Source organism: Montipora capricornis, chromosome 4 (genome assembly GCF_036669925.1).
Source record: "Montipora capricornis isolate CH-2021 chromosome 4, ASM3666992v2, whole genome shotgun sequence".
Lineage (NCBI taxonomy): Eukaryota > Metazoa > Cnidaria > Anthozoa > Scleractinia > Acroporidae > Montipora > Montipora capricornis.
In genome coordinates, this window is record NC_090886.1 from 47,190,637 (window position 1) to 47,205,580 (window position 14,944).

At 40.2% G+C, this 14,944-nt stretch overlaps 2 protein-coding genes across 3 annotated transcripts; both read right to left on the reverse strand.

Moving 5' to 3' along the window:
- Nucleotides 1-2,219: 2,219 nt before the first annotated feature.
- Nucleotides 2,220-7,344, reverse strand: LOC138044815 (uncharacterized). 2 transcript variants are annotated; one of them, XM_068891227.1, is made up of 7 exons: nt 7,102-7,344; nt 6,437-6,678; nt 5,628-6,097; nt 4,893-5,117; nt 4,346-4,579; nt 3,720-3,773; nt 2,220-3,328 (listed from the first exon to the last, which is right to left on the reverse strand). In XM_068891227.1, the coding sequence occupies exons 5-7, from the start codon at nt 4,563-4,565 to the stop codon at nt 2,364-2,366; spliced, it is 1,239 nt and encodes a 412-aa protein (XP_068747328.1). In that variant the 5' UTR covers nt 4,566-4,579; nt 4,893-5,117; nt 5,628-6,097; nt 6,437-6,678; nt 7,102-7,344; the 3' UTR covers nt 2,220-2,363. The 2 variants fall into 2 exon arrangements, with proteins under 2 accessions (XP_068747328.1, XP_068747329.1); XM_068891228.1 differs by lacking the exons at nt 4,893-5,117; nt 5,628-6,097; nt 6,437-6,678; nt 7,102-7,344 and having other exon boundaries at nt 4,346-4,862.
- Nucleotides 7,345-12,157: 4,813 nt separating this feature from the next.
- Nucleotides 12,158-13,006, reverse strand: LOC138046773 (uncharacterized). Its single transcript, XM_068893357.1, has one exon. The coding sequence runs from the start codon at nt 13,004-13,006 to the stop codon at nt 12,158-12,160; it is 849 nt and encodes a 282-aa protein (XP_068749458.1).
- Between the last annotated feature and the right edge of the window lie 1,938 nt (nt 13,007-14,944).

The window sequence follows — 14,944 nt, forward strand, 5'->3', positions numbered from 1 at the left end:
TCAATTTACGGTATAAAAGTCTGATTTCAAGTGCTTGTAATAGCAACGACTGACCGAAATTGTTTTGTAGTAAAACCAAACTTCGCACGAATTTTCACACGGGAAAACAACATTGGAGAACTTAACAGCTGACATAAACTCAACTAACATAAAGTAGATCGAAAAATATTTGTATACTTTAATACACCTTTCCTTGTCTAGTATCTGAGTTACTCGTTCGTTACAAATCGTTAGTAGACGGCGCGCCACCCGATGCAATGACAAAGTTGCGTAAAAAAACCCATTTGTAATCGGCTGCAAACCAATTTACTGTAGGAAAAAAATAAACATGTTATTTACCGGCTTTAATAAGAACTGCTAGAGAGAATGAAAGTGTAACAAAAATTGTTTAGTTAGATTATCCAAATGGTCTGGATAGCACAGGTGTTTCTAATATTTTAAAAGTACACCGGCATAAAAACTACACCGGTGCCCAAGTGTTATATTATCGTAGACACGCAGATGGCATTATTTGTTGTTTTCAAAATTCTCATGATGCAGCCATGTTTTTTCAATACCTTAACAAATGCCATCCCAACATTAAGTTTAGAATGAAAACAGAAACAGATGGCAAATTGCCTTTTTTAGATGTATTATTATCCAAGCAGAGATCAAGTAACAATGAATGCTCTTTTATCACGTCTGTTTTTCGAAAAAAAGACTTACACTGCTCTACTTACAAATTATTTCAGTTTTACTCCCTTTCAGTACAAAGTAGGGTTAATTAAAACTCTCATCGACAGGGCATATAAAATTAACAACACTACCCACTATTTTGAGACGTAATATGTTTCCCAGTTACAAACTACCTTACATCGGTTTCTATTCATCTTATACCAGAAAGTACATTTCATGTATTATTAGCAAGTATTGCAAGGATTTAAATGTTAAAGTAATTTTCACTCCATTCAAACTGTGCAACAATTTTAGTCCAGAGGATTTCGTTGCGGATTTTCTCTAATCACGTGTTGTACATAAATTTACTTGTGCGGGCCGTGGTGCTCGCTTCGTTGGTGAAACAAACAGGCATTTCTACACACGTGAAATTGAGAACCCTTTCCGGGATAAAAATACTCATATTTTCAAGAATCTTAGTTTTTCTAAAAATTCTCAGGAAAACTGTGATGTTTCTTGCTTCAAAATTATTGATAATGCTACTTCTTTCTATCAACTCAAAATCAACAGGAACTTCCATATTGAGCGGTTGAAACCTGAACTCAACAAACAAGTTGATCATGTCAGTTTAGCATTACACTTTTAAACTTTTACCGTTACGTCAGTTGTGTTCTCTATAATATTGCTGGTTCGTTTGAATTTTACCAACTTGTAACGAACATTTCATCTACAAAGAATCATTATATATATATATATATATATATATGAATAATTAGGACATGATTATACTTTGCGTCTGGTTTCCATACAGATCTGTTTCGTACAGGACGTTTAATTTGTCCTGCACTCATCAGTGTATAACCAAGAGTGACTTTATTCATCGAAGGTTACAGCTTTTGAGTCATACATGGCTGTCCGTGTTGCACGTTCTTATTTATGTAACATTCTTCAAGAGGAATTTTTCATTGTGCCTACATGTGCCTATATTTGCTAATTAACTCGTTGCATTTATTTAGTGTTGCTGTTGGCAACAGCCATGAACAGTGATGTATGACTCAAAAGCTGTAACCTTAGATGAATAAAATCACTCTTGGTCATACACTGATGAGTGCAGGGCAAATTAAAGGTCCTGTATGAAACAGATCTGTATGGAAACCAGAGGCAAAAGTATAACTGGGTTCTAATTATTCATTTATGCACCTGTCACTGTAAACCCCCACCCCAGGGAAACATGGGGCATTAGCCACAAAGCAAAACCAAACAAGGATAATGCCCTACACACAGGGGACATACGTTTGGGTCTAATCTCTACCAAAACGAGGATAATCCCCCACCAAAAGGGGACAAAAAAACTCCTTGTCTAAACCCGCAGTATTACTTTCAGTGTTTCAGTGAATCTGGCATTGTGGTTCTTTATGTAACTTTTCTAGTTCAGTACCTTGATGGGAAAATAGCAGGACCATTTGCATCCATAACAACAATCTTGATTGATTATGATACATGTATATGCATGTAATAGATTAACAACTAAAGAAGATCTGACTGCGAACATCATTTCAAAAACTATAAGAATGCAAAATTATGCATATTAATTATCCTGTGAATAGAAATTTACAATTTGCAGATTTCCCTCAGAAACCAGATTGTTTCACATCATACAAGTACACTGTGGTCTTCAAAAGCAAGCCCACATATTAATGTCTTGTTATTTAGGTACAACTGTATGTTACAAATGTAAGGGTACACAAACCCAAAGATCCATTAAAGTACTTTTGTACCATCTTGGAAAGCCAAGAGGCAATGCCAGTACTACTTGTTGGACCTGGTGGTGCATAAGACATTATAGCTCCAAACTGAGCATGCATGTGAGAATCAAAAATAGCAAAAGCCCCAGTCTCCCAGATCAAAAGTGCTACACTTTTAAAGCCAGAGATAAGGACAGCTGCTTGTCGTTGATGATGGGTAGCTTGTGCTTGTATTGTCTGAACCACAGGTGACAAGTCACCTGAACGCAAGTCAAATCCAATTGGTTGATCATAACTAGCAATGTGTAGGTCATTTCCACAGCTCTCAACAGCATCTTCAATGTCAAGGTTTCTGGCTTCCCTGTCAAACAGAAGGTCATGGAGAGCATTACCTGCAAGCATTGAATCAACAAGAACATCAAACCACTGACTTGGTAAGGTGCTCAAGGTTAACTCTGGCAGGTCAAGTTTGACAAAATGATATCCAACAAGTGACGCTATTATTGTACAGGCATTGCTTCCCTGACGGCCACCGATAGATGACTGGCTGAGGTTTGCTGAAAGACAAAACTGCTTCATCTCTTGTATTCCACAAGGATCATAAACCAGTTGCACAGAGTAAGATGTCCCTGATTCTGCAATACGTGATGTGATTGATCCAGATATTAGGATGACATCATCACGATAGCCACGCTCCGAGTTGCTACTGGTAATAACCTCTCTACCAGTAATGACTCTTCCACGAAAAGATCCATAGTTGCTTGCAGAAAGGTTACCACCAGCTGAGAATTTTAGAACACTGAAAATGGACTCAATGGCACTACCATTGATGCGCAGTGGACTGATAAAATAATTATTAGGATAGGCTGTTAGGAACCATTCACTGAAATCCAGGAAGCCATACACCATCAATCGCAAAAGGTCCCATGTCTTTGAAAAAAGCAAAGTAGCATTAAATAAACAAAAGGTTTTAGATTGAAATACTCATTATAGACTGCAGAATCTAAGATTGTTTTTTAACAAACGTTCATTTATCATTTACCATGATCATACACTTTGAAGTTTAGCAAAGCATAATTTGCTGGTTTCTGTATAACGTGCATCAAATAAGTTTTTTCTCACTTTACAAAAGTGTACAGTTTGGGTAGAAAATTTTAAAAATGCTCTTTCGCTTGCCTTTCAATTAAGGCTGTAAGCAACTTGTTCTTCAAGAAGGCTAGACAGAGAAAGGATCATACACAGATTGATAAGACTAAGCACAACAGCTATAATAATAATTTTATTTTGTTGTTAATATGCAATAAAAATGTGAGTGTTTTATCTGCCATGCTAAGAACTTGCTTTGTCTAGCTTTCTTGCTGTTATCAGGATACTCTGAAGATAACAATAAGGGGAAACATTCAAACAATTCCTTCTTACATGATTTGCTATCAGAATGTATACACAACAATGTAGGTTGGGTACGTAAAGTCTTTATACAAGCCAAGTGGCCCATCAGAGTCGCAGGTCATCTGGCTTTCCTTTCTGTGAAGCATCTCTAGAACTATTTTTCTACTCCCCTGTGGATGGGATGCTAGTCCATCCCAGGGTACCCCCAGAAGTACCCATTTATACACCTGGGTGGAGAGGCACTGTGGGAGTAAAATGTCTTGCCAAAGAACACAAGGTAGTGCCCCAGCCAGAACTCGAACCCAGACCATTCGGTCCAGAGTCCAGCACAATAACCATTAGGCCACCGTAAGAACCTGCCCCCCTGCCCTTTACCCCATATCCATTTGAAATTTTCAGTTTTCAGCCTTAAGTGATTCCCACACACCCCTGTTCCAGGAATAACCAATCCCTCATATGGCTGGATTATGGATGTTTTCTGGAAGTACACACCCACATTGCAATGAATAAAATACTGCAATCAAAATTTATTCTTGTTGTGCTTTAAGTTCTCTTACCAGTGTTCTGGTGACATGTGGACCAATCTTTAAAGAAGCAGAAGCCCTCCTTGATGTTTTCAAGAACTCGTTGATATTTGGGTGAAATAGTCATATGGCTCAGTATTCCCTTCTCAAAGATGAGATGGCAAGCTTCCAAGTAATTACACGTCATCTCCACCATTGGTGCATCTACAGGCAATGGAGGCTTTCTTGCATGTTCCTGGATTGCACTGATCATGTACAGTACCGTTGCTTTGCGGACATCACACAATGAATTAAATTAAGGAATGCAATAAAGAAACATATAACATACACAATAACACAGGGCTCGTACTGACTTTTGGGCTTTTGAAATTCTATTACTTTCCATGACCTTTTCCATGACTTTTCAAAGTTATCCATGACCTGAATTTGACCATTTTCGTAGAAATTTTCAAAAAAAATATCTTAATCTCCATTTGATTGTTTTATTTTGCAAGAAAAGAACTGCCTAGATTAATTTATTTTGTACAATCAATGTTGTTTTCCAATTGACTCTGCCATCTAAATACAGCACACCTAGTACCTGCATGATCTTTGCTGGAAGGACATTTAGGCGAGTCCAACTGTATCGGTGAACAAAGCTGTACCGCAGTCCAGGAACTCTTCTTGCCAAATTTTGTTCAACTCTTGTCTGGTCACGCATATACTGATCAATAATAGGTTGCCAACCAAACTGGACACCATCGTTTTGGAAAGATTTAGTACCCCTTGATCTTGAGCTATACAGGGCAGCAATATTGTTCTTGAGCTGTAGAAGTTAATAGTAAGAATAAGGGATTAAAAGGTACTTAATAATTGCCAACTAATAACCAAACTTGTTACAGGAATTTAATTTTGTACAGTCAGGTCTCAATTAAAAAAATGTTGAAACATTTAATTTCACATTACATTTGAAAATAGGAAAATACATTGTTATTGGCACCAACATTTTCTACTGAAATCAGAGTGGAAACAGGCATATATATCCACAAATAGTCCTTTTTTAAAGTGTGATTTAATCGCAGTAATGGTTAGCAATAGAATCTTTTAAACACAGAGTACCAGAGGCCAAGAAGTGAATCTATGTTGTTTTTGAGTTGCATGACTACCAAAACAGGGTTATTGTCATTATGTGTGTAACATAATTATTTCAAAGTTGTGATCACTGATCTGTCAATCCAGTGAGAACTCAATTATACATACATGTGAACATGTAGTGTGAGTTGTCAATATCATTCATTTACATAGAAAAAAGAACTAATTAATTAAGTCAAATTACCTGGTGAGAGGGGCAAATTACAACAAACACTCTCTTGTCCTCATCACATTCATACAGGTTTTCAAATGATGCCGAGACTGCAAATGGGTCCTCACCATCACTCAGTGGCAGCTGCTCATGTCCATAGCCACACAGCAGTTTGATAAATGCAAGGTTGTAGATGATGCTCCATCACACAAAATGACTCGAATTCGAAAATTATACAAGGTGAAGGCTTGTATCGTCCTCATAATACACTCCAGAAGAAACTTGTGGTCCCAGGAACCAGCACATGTAAAGTACGGACCAATGACATCAAATTTGGATGTTAGGTCCCTCCATAAAAACTGGAATATGTAGGAGGTTCTCCGTTGGTCAAAATCTTCTCCTATACTCATGAATACATCATGTAACCAAGGGAGTTCATCTGGACTCATGGCATAACCTTTGATTGTAGAATTCATTGAATTCCAGACAACCTTGGACTGCACCTGTGTGGTCAAATACATCAAGAGAGAAAAAAGTTAATGGCCAGGGGTGATTAAATGGCAAATCCAAACCCAGTTTATTAGGCAAAGTTTACATGAAGAATTTTAGCCTGGGCTGAAGAATCCAAATCACTGCATGACCCCAGTGTTATTTTTCAGTGTCAGGAAAAAACTCACTTTGACATAAGATGTGCTGAAAATATTCACATTTGAAGAGATCATTTATAAATAAGCTACATTCATTTGAACACTCATGTTTAGCCAAAATTATCATTTTAAAACAAACGAGCAACACTTTGGATTCATGAGTATATACTTATTTGTAAATAACATTCCACTGACCTTTGTTTCATCAAAAATCAGTACTCCAATTCCAAGGAGGTTTTTCCCTTCAGAGGCCACTTTACTTTCACAAAAGGTTTGGTAAGCTTCACTTTGATTAGCAATACACTGCTCATGGATTCCGGGACCATCTGCATTGCGGTTAACGATTCGCTGAAGCTCTTTGCAGCATGGTAACTGGAGTACTCCAAGGCTGCGAACTGCACAAAATGCAGCAGGGCTTCTGGTGTAAATAGCCAGAGCTGTTAAATGAAGGGCACAATGAAAAAAATTAAGACACTGGCCATGACAGACCTGACATTGCATGTATGATGATATATTATATGCCACTGGGCTGCAAACCATGGCAAAAAGTTTAGTATACCAGTTCCAAAAAACATCCATGCCTCCCCAACAGAAAGGACGTACTTATATACATGTAAAGATCCCCACTACATTATAAATTCTATTGCTTCTGAGGGGGGATGTAGAGTGTATTATTAATTACAAATTAAATAATTGCATTAAAGTGCCTGTCAAAATACAAATTTAAATATCAATATAAAATAAATTTATACCAGGGTTTCATTTTCAGGAAAACAATCTAACACAGCTGCATCTTGTATTTACTTTAACTTAACTAGTACACATCTATGTCACTAAATCATTGCTCACCAAAAACCCACCAATTCGGATTGTTGCTGATGACCATCTGTTACCTTGTCTTCCGGTCTCTAAAAGCCAAGCATACAAGAGTAAAAGGTTCATGTAATTAAACAAAGGACAGCTATCACAGATTTAAACTAAAATAATAATAATCTTACATAAGATAGTTTGAAACCTTTTTAGCAAGCGTAAAGGGCGAAATAGGAATACCAAGAAAAAATAAACACAATCATGATATAGCTAACTGAAAATGTCTGTCATGTATTTTGATCTCTGTCTACTTGGCGAAACACAGCACATTTAAAGTCTGTTAACATGTTTAAGGTTTTACAAAAACGCTGACAGTTAATAAAAATCAAAATGTTTTAGCTAACCGTTCTTTCTCTGGTCTTTAAAGAAAGCTCCTTTTTCCATCTGCCACATTTCCCTGAGTACTTTTCCGGTGCCGGGCTTGTGGTTTTCGGCCTCTTCAAATACTTTTGTGAGCTCTTCTTGGTTTTCTTTTGAAGATTCTAAGCACTCAATAAGCTTAACAAGTTCACGGCTGTTTTGCTGCTCGTTAACTGTGAATGACGTCCGCTTGATCATTCTCTCCACCACTCGCCGGACGTTCTTCCTTTCTCTTCTCACATTATCCTGTCTAGCTCTTTGGCTTACTGGACTCAACACGGAAAGCCTTACTTTGGAGGACGCCTGTTGTCTTTGCAGTCGTTCGTTTTCGTCCATGCTGGTCCTATTTTCACGTAAAACAAGCATCCTTCTACAAACAAACCTGCGCTCTCCACACATGCTGTCATCAGGCAATCCTTCTTGTTCTTGGTCGCAAGATAGAGACTGCTGCTTTCGCGGTTTGTGCCACAGCTTACATTTCACCGCACTCGCGCGTCGCCAAGGCCAAAGCTCTACTTTCACATTCGAAGGTTGGAAACGATTGTCCGACATTATACCGCGTCGTAATCTGCTAAGCCAGGGCACATCACAAAACCAGATTCAACCCGTAACTTATCTATCACACTTTTTACTGCCGTCTTGTCTCGTAAATGAATAGTTCCTTCTTCGAATGTTTGATAAATAAAAACTTGGAACTTGTAATGTCCGGTTGGGCCAAACAGCACCCGGACTGGCTGGAAACTTCCAAGCTGTTCCGTGTAGCTTTTTTCCTTTCTAGGATAAACACTGAGAACTACACTGCTTTTGTGACCCGTAATTGCTTCTAAATCGCAATGCAGGGAGCTGTCGAGACTAGAAATACATTTTTCAAGCCCTTTCAACGTTGTCACCTCGTTGGATTTGTGCAGGTCTTCGACGGCTTTTTCCTCCGAATGCTCTTCGGCCTGCTTTTGTCTTTTGACTAAAACTCTTTTTAGTGCCTTTAAAGCAAGTCTAGGACTTCGTCTTGGCTGCGGACTCCTTCTTGGTGCCTTTTGGACCGGAGACCCAACAGAAACGGACGTATCCATGTTGGCATTGCTATCGCTGGGTAAGATAGTTTCAATGTTTCGTTTAATCATCCCAGAAGATGGCGGATTTTCGACAAAACCCAGGGTTGTTCCGCTCGAATTACTTGGCATCGGGTCATTATTTGCATTAATGCTGAAGTCTAAACGCCTGTATACTGCCTTTTGAAAAGACATGATGAATATTCATCAGCCTTCCACGTATGTCGCCATTTTCTCTTTCCTCTAAAAACCTGAGAGCGAGGCAAGACTGCATGCGGACGTCTCGGAAGACAGACTTCCGCTCGTCTAAAAATAACTTTCGTGGACATGACATATCCCGGCCAACGCCCTGAGCCTCCCTCTTTGTCCCCTCATTTTCTCTTGATCGCACGTAAATTTTTCAATGCTCGAAAAACTATCGATGTGGAAGCTGTGGTGAATCAATTCCCTCAATTCAGCCACCCCTATTCACATGACAGAATATTCTACTTCTTTTCCCCTTGCACATCTCTGGAGTAGTCACATGCGCCTCTCGAGCGCCTATGTTTCAATTGGCCAAGTACGAAACAAAACAAGTAAATGTTTCTACAGCCAGTTGCTCATTCATAACAACGCAGATAATGTACCGGTGAAAATCGCTCAATGTTTACAATTGACATAGCTACAGGGGTAGTATGTTTTGGAACTGGTTGTTTGAATAGAAATTACGTGGGCGTTATGTCTATCTTTGCGGGATCTAGTATGTAGCGTGACATCAGCATGATGAACTGGTTTCAATTGTAACGAGACCCTCCGTGAGGGTACACTGGGTTGCCTGTGGTACGTGCACCGTTCCAGACAATTTTTTTCAAGTTGGGCGGTCATTAAGAAGTCATACCAGACGAGGCCCTTTGGCTCACAGGTCCTCACACGTTCGTATATGTAGCTCTAACAGTGCACGATATTGTTTTGGTATTGTCTATCATTGTAGTGCCATGGTAGAAGTCTTGGGTAAATAGTCTGAGAAGACATGTGGTTACTAGCAAAGTACTGAACCCAGAAAGATTGAAGAAAATAAATGGGAAGTGAGAAACACTGGCTTCTGGGCTGACATGTTGATAAACTTCTTTTGACCACAAGTTTAAGCGTGCCCTCTGAGCATCTGACAGCTTTGTAATACCGAAGTTCACTGAAGTTAAGCCCTGTTGGGCGCGGTTAGTGTTTGGATGGGAGACCAAAATAATATACCCCTCATAAACAGAAGCATCGGACCGAAAATACTACTAACGCTAACAAATGCGAACTCAGCAAGGAACAGATTTTGTTAGCTTGCTTTATGCAAAAACAAATATTGATGCAAAAGTAAATAAATATTGATACACAGTTTTTAGAAAGAGCAGAAGGAAGTTTCCAGGATGATCGCTCGAGAATAACATATTTACGACATGAAAACAACATTTATTTTGAACCGTGAATATAGAATATAAAAAGTTGCGATCAGCGACAAACATTTTGGGGGATTTTTGCAACGTTCAATTTTGTTATTGTACGTTTTGGCTGCACAAATAAATCGCAAAATCGAAAGTGACATCGCCGGAATTCAGCGGGCGCCGTGATGAAGTTACCGCGGCATGTTTACTCGCCAAACAGTGAAGTATCTGTGTCAAATGATGGCAAGATACCGGATTTTTGTAAGTTTCTTTTTCTGTCAAGTGTTATAAAGTTTGACAATGAAATGAGCGAAGTCAAAACAAAGATCACAATCGCCCAAGTCTTGTTTATGCAAAGTCAAAATTTACTCTCCAAGACGCGTACGACGTTATTTATCACCAGGTAATTCCATCGTTTTGGAAATAGCAGCTGCTTTATTATTCAACTGCGTCACAATTCTTCACTGATTTTGGGGCTCATTTTGTTGAAACTCAAGCACTCTTCCAACAGGCCTGTGAACCCTTCCAGCTTACAGAGCAATACTAAAAAACTTCTCCCATATCACATTTCAACCTTAAGAGGCTGTCCGCGTAAGAACGGATAAGGCAAATTTCCGCACTTCACTGATTTCCTTGATATTTTCAGTGATTGTCGACTACCCTATCCCATGTACAAATATCGCATTTACTTTGATCAATTCCATGCTTTTCATTTTTTTAGAGGACTGTTTCCGAGGTGACCTCTGAACTCCACAATTTGCCGTCTGTAACACCTTCGATCTAGCTGTAAATATCGGACACCAGCAAAGCTCTGCTTTCTATTATGGAAAGCTGATTATTTTATATATTTAAGAGTAACTCTTCTTTAATGCATCACAGGTTCAACGATTGAGTTCTACAAAATATTTACTGAGTTATGAATGTTTCAAAATACCTTGTCTTGAGCCGAGAATTTTTTGAGGCGGGAGGTACCTGCGTTTGAAAGCTAATATCTCAGTTGTGGTACGTGATCTAGAGCTAAGACTACTACAGCTGGAAAGTACTTATACAAGGCTAACACATCATAGAATAAAACTTTTGGGCACTCGCTTGCGGGCGCCGTAAAAGGGTTCGTTATTTTCACAATTATTCGGCGCCATTTTGACATAAAAGGAACCGCCGTTCCAGCTATTTTTTGATCGCAAGTTTGAGAAACATCCTTCTCTTGAGAAAATATTTATATAGATAATTTAATTACTTCATCCTAAATGCTGTTCAACCTTCAAGATCTTGCATGTACAAAAATTGGCCTGTTTGTGAAGAATAAACAAGAGAAGACGAGGGAGACTCGTCGTCTACATATTCACTTATGCAAATTAGCAACCAAACTGGTGTGGTCTGTTCCTCACCAATATACTTGGGTACAGAATAATGTTTCTGATCAGAATTATGTTCTGAGCTAGTGTGCAGTAGGTTATCGCATTGAGCACGGTGAATCCTTTTTCATGACAACGTAGTGCCGTGTTCTTGGTACGGGCCGGACACGCAACAGTCAACAGCCGGGTGCAAAGAGGAAAAAATTATGTTATTTGCATTGATGCCATCGTAAATTTTCATGAAATACCACCTCTTGGCTGGCAATATCACGGTACATTTAGCTTACTGTAGTTTGCGTCTTTAATTTGAACGTTTACGGCATGGCGGCAAACGAGTCATTTGAGAAAACAGGGCGCGGTCTGGATTAGACGACCCGTGGAAAGTTAGATGGTGAGTTCGACGAGGTTGAAAGGGTTCAATCAGTACCCAACAAATGGCTTTACAACTATTAGTCATTCATCAAAAAATGAAAAATACAAAACACACACACACGCGCACAAAAACAGTTCAGTTTGCATTGGTTTTGCCTCCTTATTTCCAGACGATGTAACTTGTTGAGATTTGAATGGACTTACATGCCAGTAGTGCTCTAATTAAAGCATTTGCATTCTTGAACAAATGACATCAATAGATCTATCAGGTCCTTTTTTCTGTCTCTTGATTTAAATGGTACTTCATAAATGCGCAATATATCCTTGAGCAGTGTCACGTTAAATTGATGCAGCTTATTTTTCTTCGCACACTCGCACAAGTTGAAGGCGTCGTATGAAAGGGGATGCTGCGGCCTCAGTTCCTCTTTGATGTGCTCCATCAGCCGCTGTCGCTCTTCTTCTTCTTCCTCTAGAAAGAGTTCCTTTGAACTTTGCACACCTTCAGGTGAGGGTGCTTGTTTTCTTCTTCTGTTTGCAAAAAAACCCTTGCACTTGGCTTTTAGTCAACCACTCTTCTCGCTCAAGTAACCTTCTGTTCTGCTCATCTCTTGCCTTCCGCATATCATTGGAAACTTGCTGAGGGTCAGCTTTTAGCCCTGACTGTTCTCCGAGGTCAAACTTTGCCGTCAGGTAGTTTTTAACTTTCTCGGGGAATCTAGTTGATCCTGCTCGTTGCTTGGTTAGGGCCCAGCCCATAATAACACAGCTCGTGGTGGGCGCCGGTTCACTTTCACTCTGGTGGACAGGTTCGCAAGGTTCATCTTCAGTGATGTTGACTGTTGTGGTAAATCTCTCCACCCAATCTCTACGAATCGTATCGTAAAGCGTTTCTGACTGTCTTTCAGCCTCAACGCAGTGATCCCCTACATCTAAATGCGCTTCAAGTTCTGAAAACAGCTGAAAACTCTTCCCACACCCAGGCTCCGAACATTCAAAAATTTCAATGTCCGAATTGTCCAAATCGTGATGACGATTGCCTTCATCTGAATCCTCCGCCACAGAATCTCTGCTTTGGTATACACGTGAATTATGAATAGGGAAAAACTCTTCCTTAACTATGAGACAGGTGTCCCCTTGATCTCTTGTCACCAGCTGGTCGAGTGAGATTTCCTTGCCACGCCCAATTCTGTAGGACTTCCACACACGAATAGTTTTCTCGTCAATCTGGACGTTGTGCAGTTTGCTGAAACCATCTATTTTGTTCACTTCTAGGCTTAACTTCGCTTCGTCAACCGCACAAACAAATGCGGAGGTACCCTTCACTGGTCGTTCAGATAGTGCCCTTCTCATGTCCCCCGCTGTCAGAATGTCGTGTCCTTCGTCGCAGAAACGGCGGATGCATGTTTTCATAGGGCACAAGATCCGATCACAAACGTCTTTGCCATATTGCGGTTCAGAAAAGTCATAGCGACAAACGTCTACACCAACCCGTTCACCAACGCTCCTTGCTGCAGCGATTAGAGAATTATTATGGTAGCAACCAGCTTCATCTGATCTCAAATAAACTTGGGTGATGTGAGGCTTCTTGGCCTTAAGTTCTCCTAATGTGTTTTCTAGAATAGAACACACAGCGAACCAATCCTGTTGGCATGCATCAAACAGATGGGCATATGACTGCACCTCCAGCTTTCCACTGACGTCAAGATCGCCTGTGATCACCGTCGATATGTGCCAACTCAATCCTCTCTTACCGAACCAGTCGGACTGTTTTTCTCGATATCTAAGCTGAAGAAACTTCATCGCCCAATCCATTATTATCAGCGCACAATTTGGATTCACACTTATCATCTTCAATTGATCTTGCTTCGCCGCTTCTTGGTTAACGGAACGAACAACATGCGCCTTCCAGTGCAAGATATCTGCCTTTGCCAGCTTGAAGTCGTATAGCAGATCTTCTCGTTCTTCATTGCTGTAAGGAATCCACAGGGCACTTTGAATTCTATCTTCGACTTCATCGAATGAGTTTCGAAGGTCTTGGCAGTCACTGCAGCTTTCTGTATGTTGATGGGAGCATTTCTCTTGGAAGTCAGGATCTTGTTCGTCACTAAGTGCGAACTTGCGACAATGATCAGGACAAAAGGCTTCCTCAGGGTTGCAATGAACACGAAAATTGGTTTTCAAATAGCGTTTCCCATTCCTTAGCCTTTCCTTGATTTCAGTGCACCATTGCCTGTCCATCCCTCCTTTCTCTAGATCATCGACTATCGATTCAATTTTATGGAAACCTGCAGAGCCATCGGCGGCCGTATTGTCGAGGCCTTGTAAAGACTTTCGCTGCGAAGCTTGTCTTACTTCCAGAATCTTGAGGAGGGTAGTGCGACTTAGAGGTTCAAATCTCTCCTCCTGACAGAACTGCATGTACTGACTAATCATTGTAGAACGAGTTACTGTACGAACAACGTTTGGCATCTCCATTGTCTGGCCACTGTCTAGCTTAAGTAACTTAGTTCCGTAGGATACATCCTGATAAAAGTACGGGCGATTAATAAATTCAACGAAATGATCAACTTTGCTGATATCAATACGGACACGATGGTATTTCTTCTCCTCAGGAGCCAAGCCTGGACCTATCGCTCTTGCATGACACCGCGCTCTCTGTATCTGACGTGTAGACAGTTTTCCATATGGTGCGTGAAGTTTCTTCAGTGTGCTCACCGAATACTTGTGTGCATATAGGCTGAGAATTTGCATCTTGGTGCTTTTGGTTTTAGCATTCTTGTAAGCGCTCATCAAGGCTTTGAGCACAACATCGGCTTCTGCTACGTGATCCATTTCTCCTAAGGTGGCCATGGCATTGAAAAGCACCTTCCCGTAGTTTGGGGCTATCACTTCGCACACAAGCATGGAGTCTTCTTTGGCCTTTTCGATGAAGCACTGTCGCTGTTCTGAAGTACATTTTTCCCCTGAGACAAGCTGTGATTTTAGAGGTTTTCTTTCGTAAGGAACATTTCTTGCAACCTCGTCCATCGCAGCGTTATAGGTGCTGACTAATTCAGGTCTATGATCAGAGGTTACTTCGGGAATCAAGACAGGACTCCAACAAGGACTGGAATGTGGGTTCGAGGCAGGCGTTGGGAACTGGCGAAATGGCGTTGTCTGCATTTCAGCAGCATGTGCTCGTATGGCTGTTCTTGCTTCAGCTTTAGCAACTCTGGAGGATCGAAATATTATCTATTTTACCGTGAGGTACAAGCGCGGATTTATAAAACATGTTAACCGTATTACTAA

Bases quoted from the DNA above. Each gene is read 5' to 3' on its own strand.
- LOC138046773 (XM_068893357.1), bottom strand. From the start codon at position 13,006: ATGAGAAGGGCACTATCTGAACGACCAGTGAAGGGTACCTCCGCATTT.
- LOC138044815 (XM_068891227.1), bottom strand. From the start codon at position 4,565: ATGATCAGTGCAATCCAGGAACATGCAAGAAAGCCTCCATTGCCTGTA. The intron at 3,774-4,345 runs GTAAGAGAACTT...TGTTATCTTCAG, and splicing joins CACATGTCACCAGAACACTG to AGTATCCTGATAACAGCAAG. The intron at 3,329-3,719 runs TAAAACACTCAC...TTTTTTCAAAGA, and splicing joins CAAGTTCTTAGCATGGCAGA to CATGGGACCTTTTGCGATTG.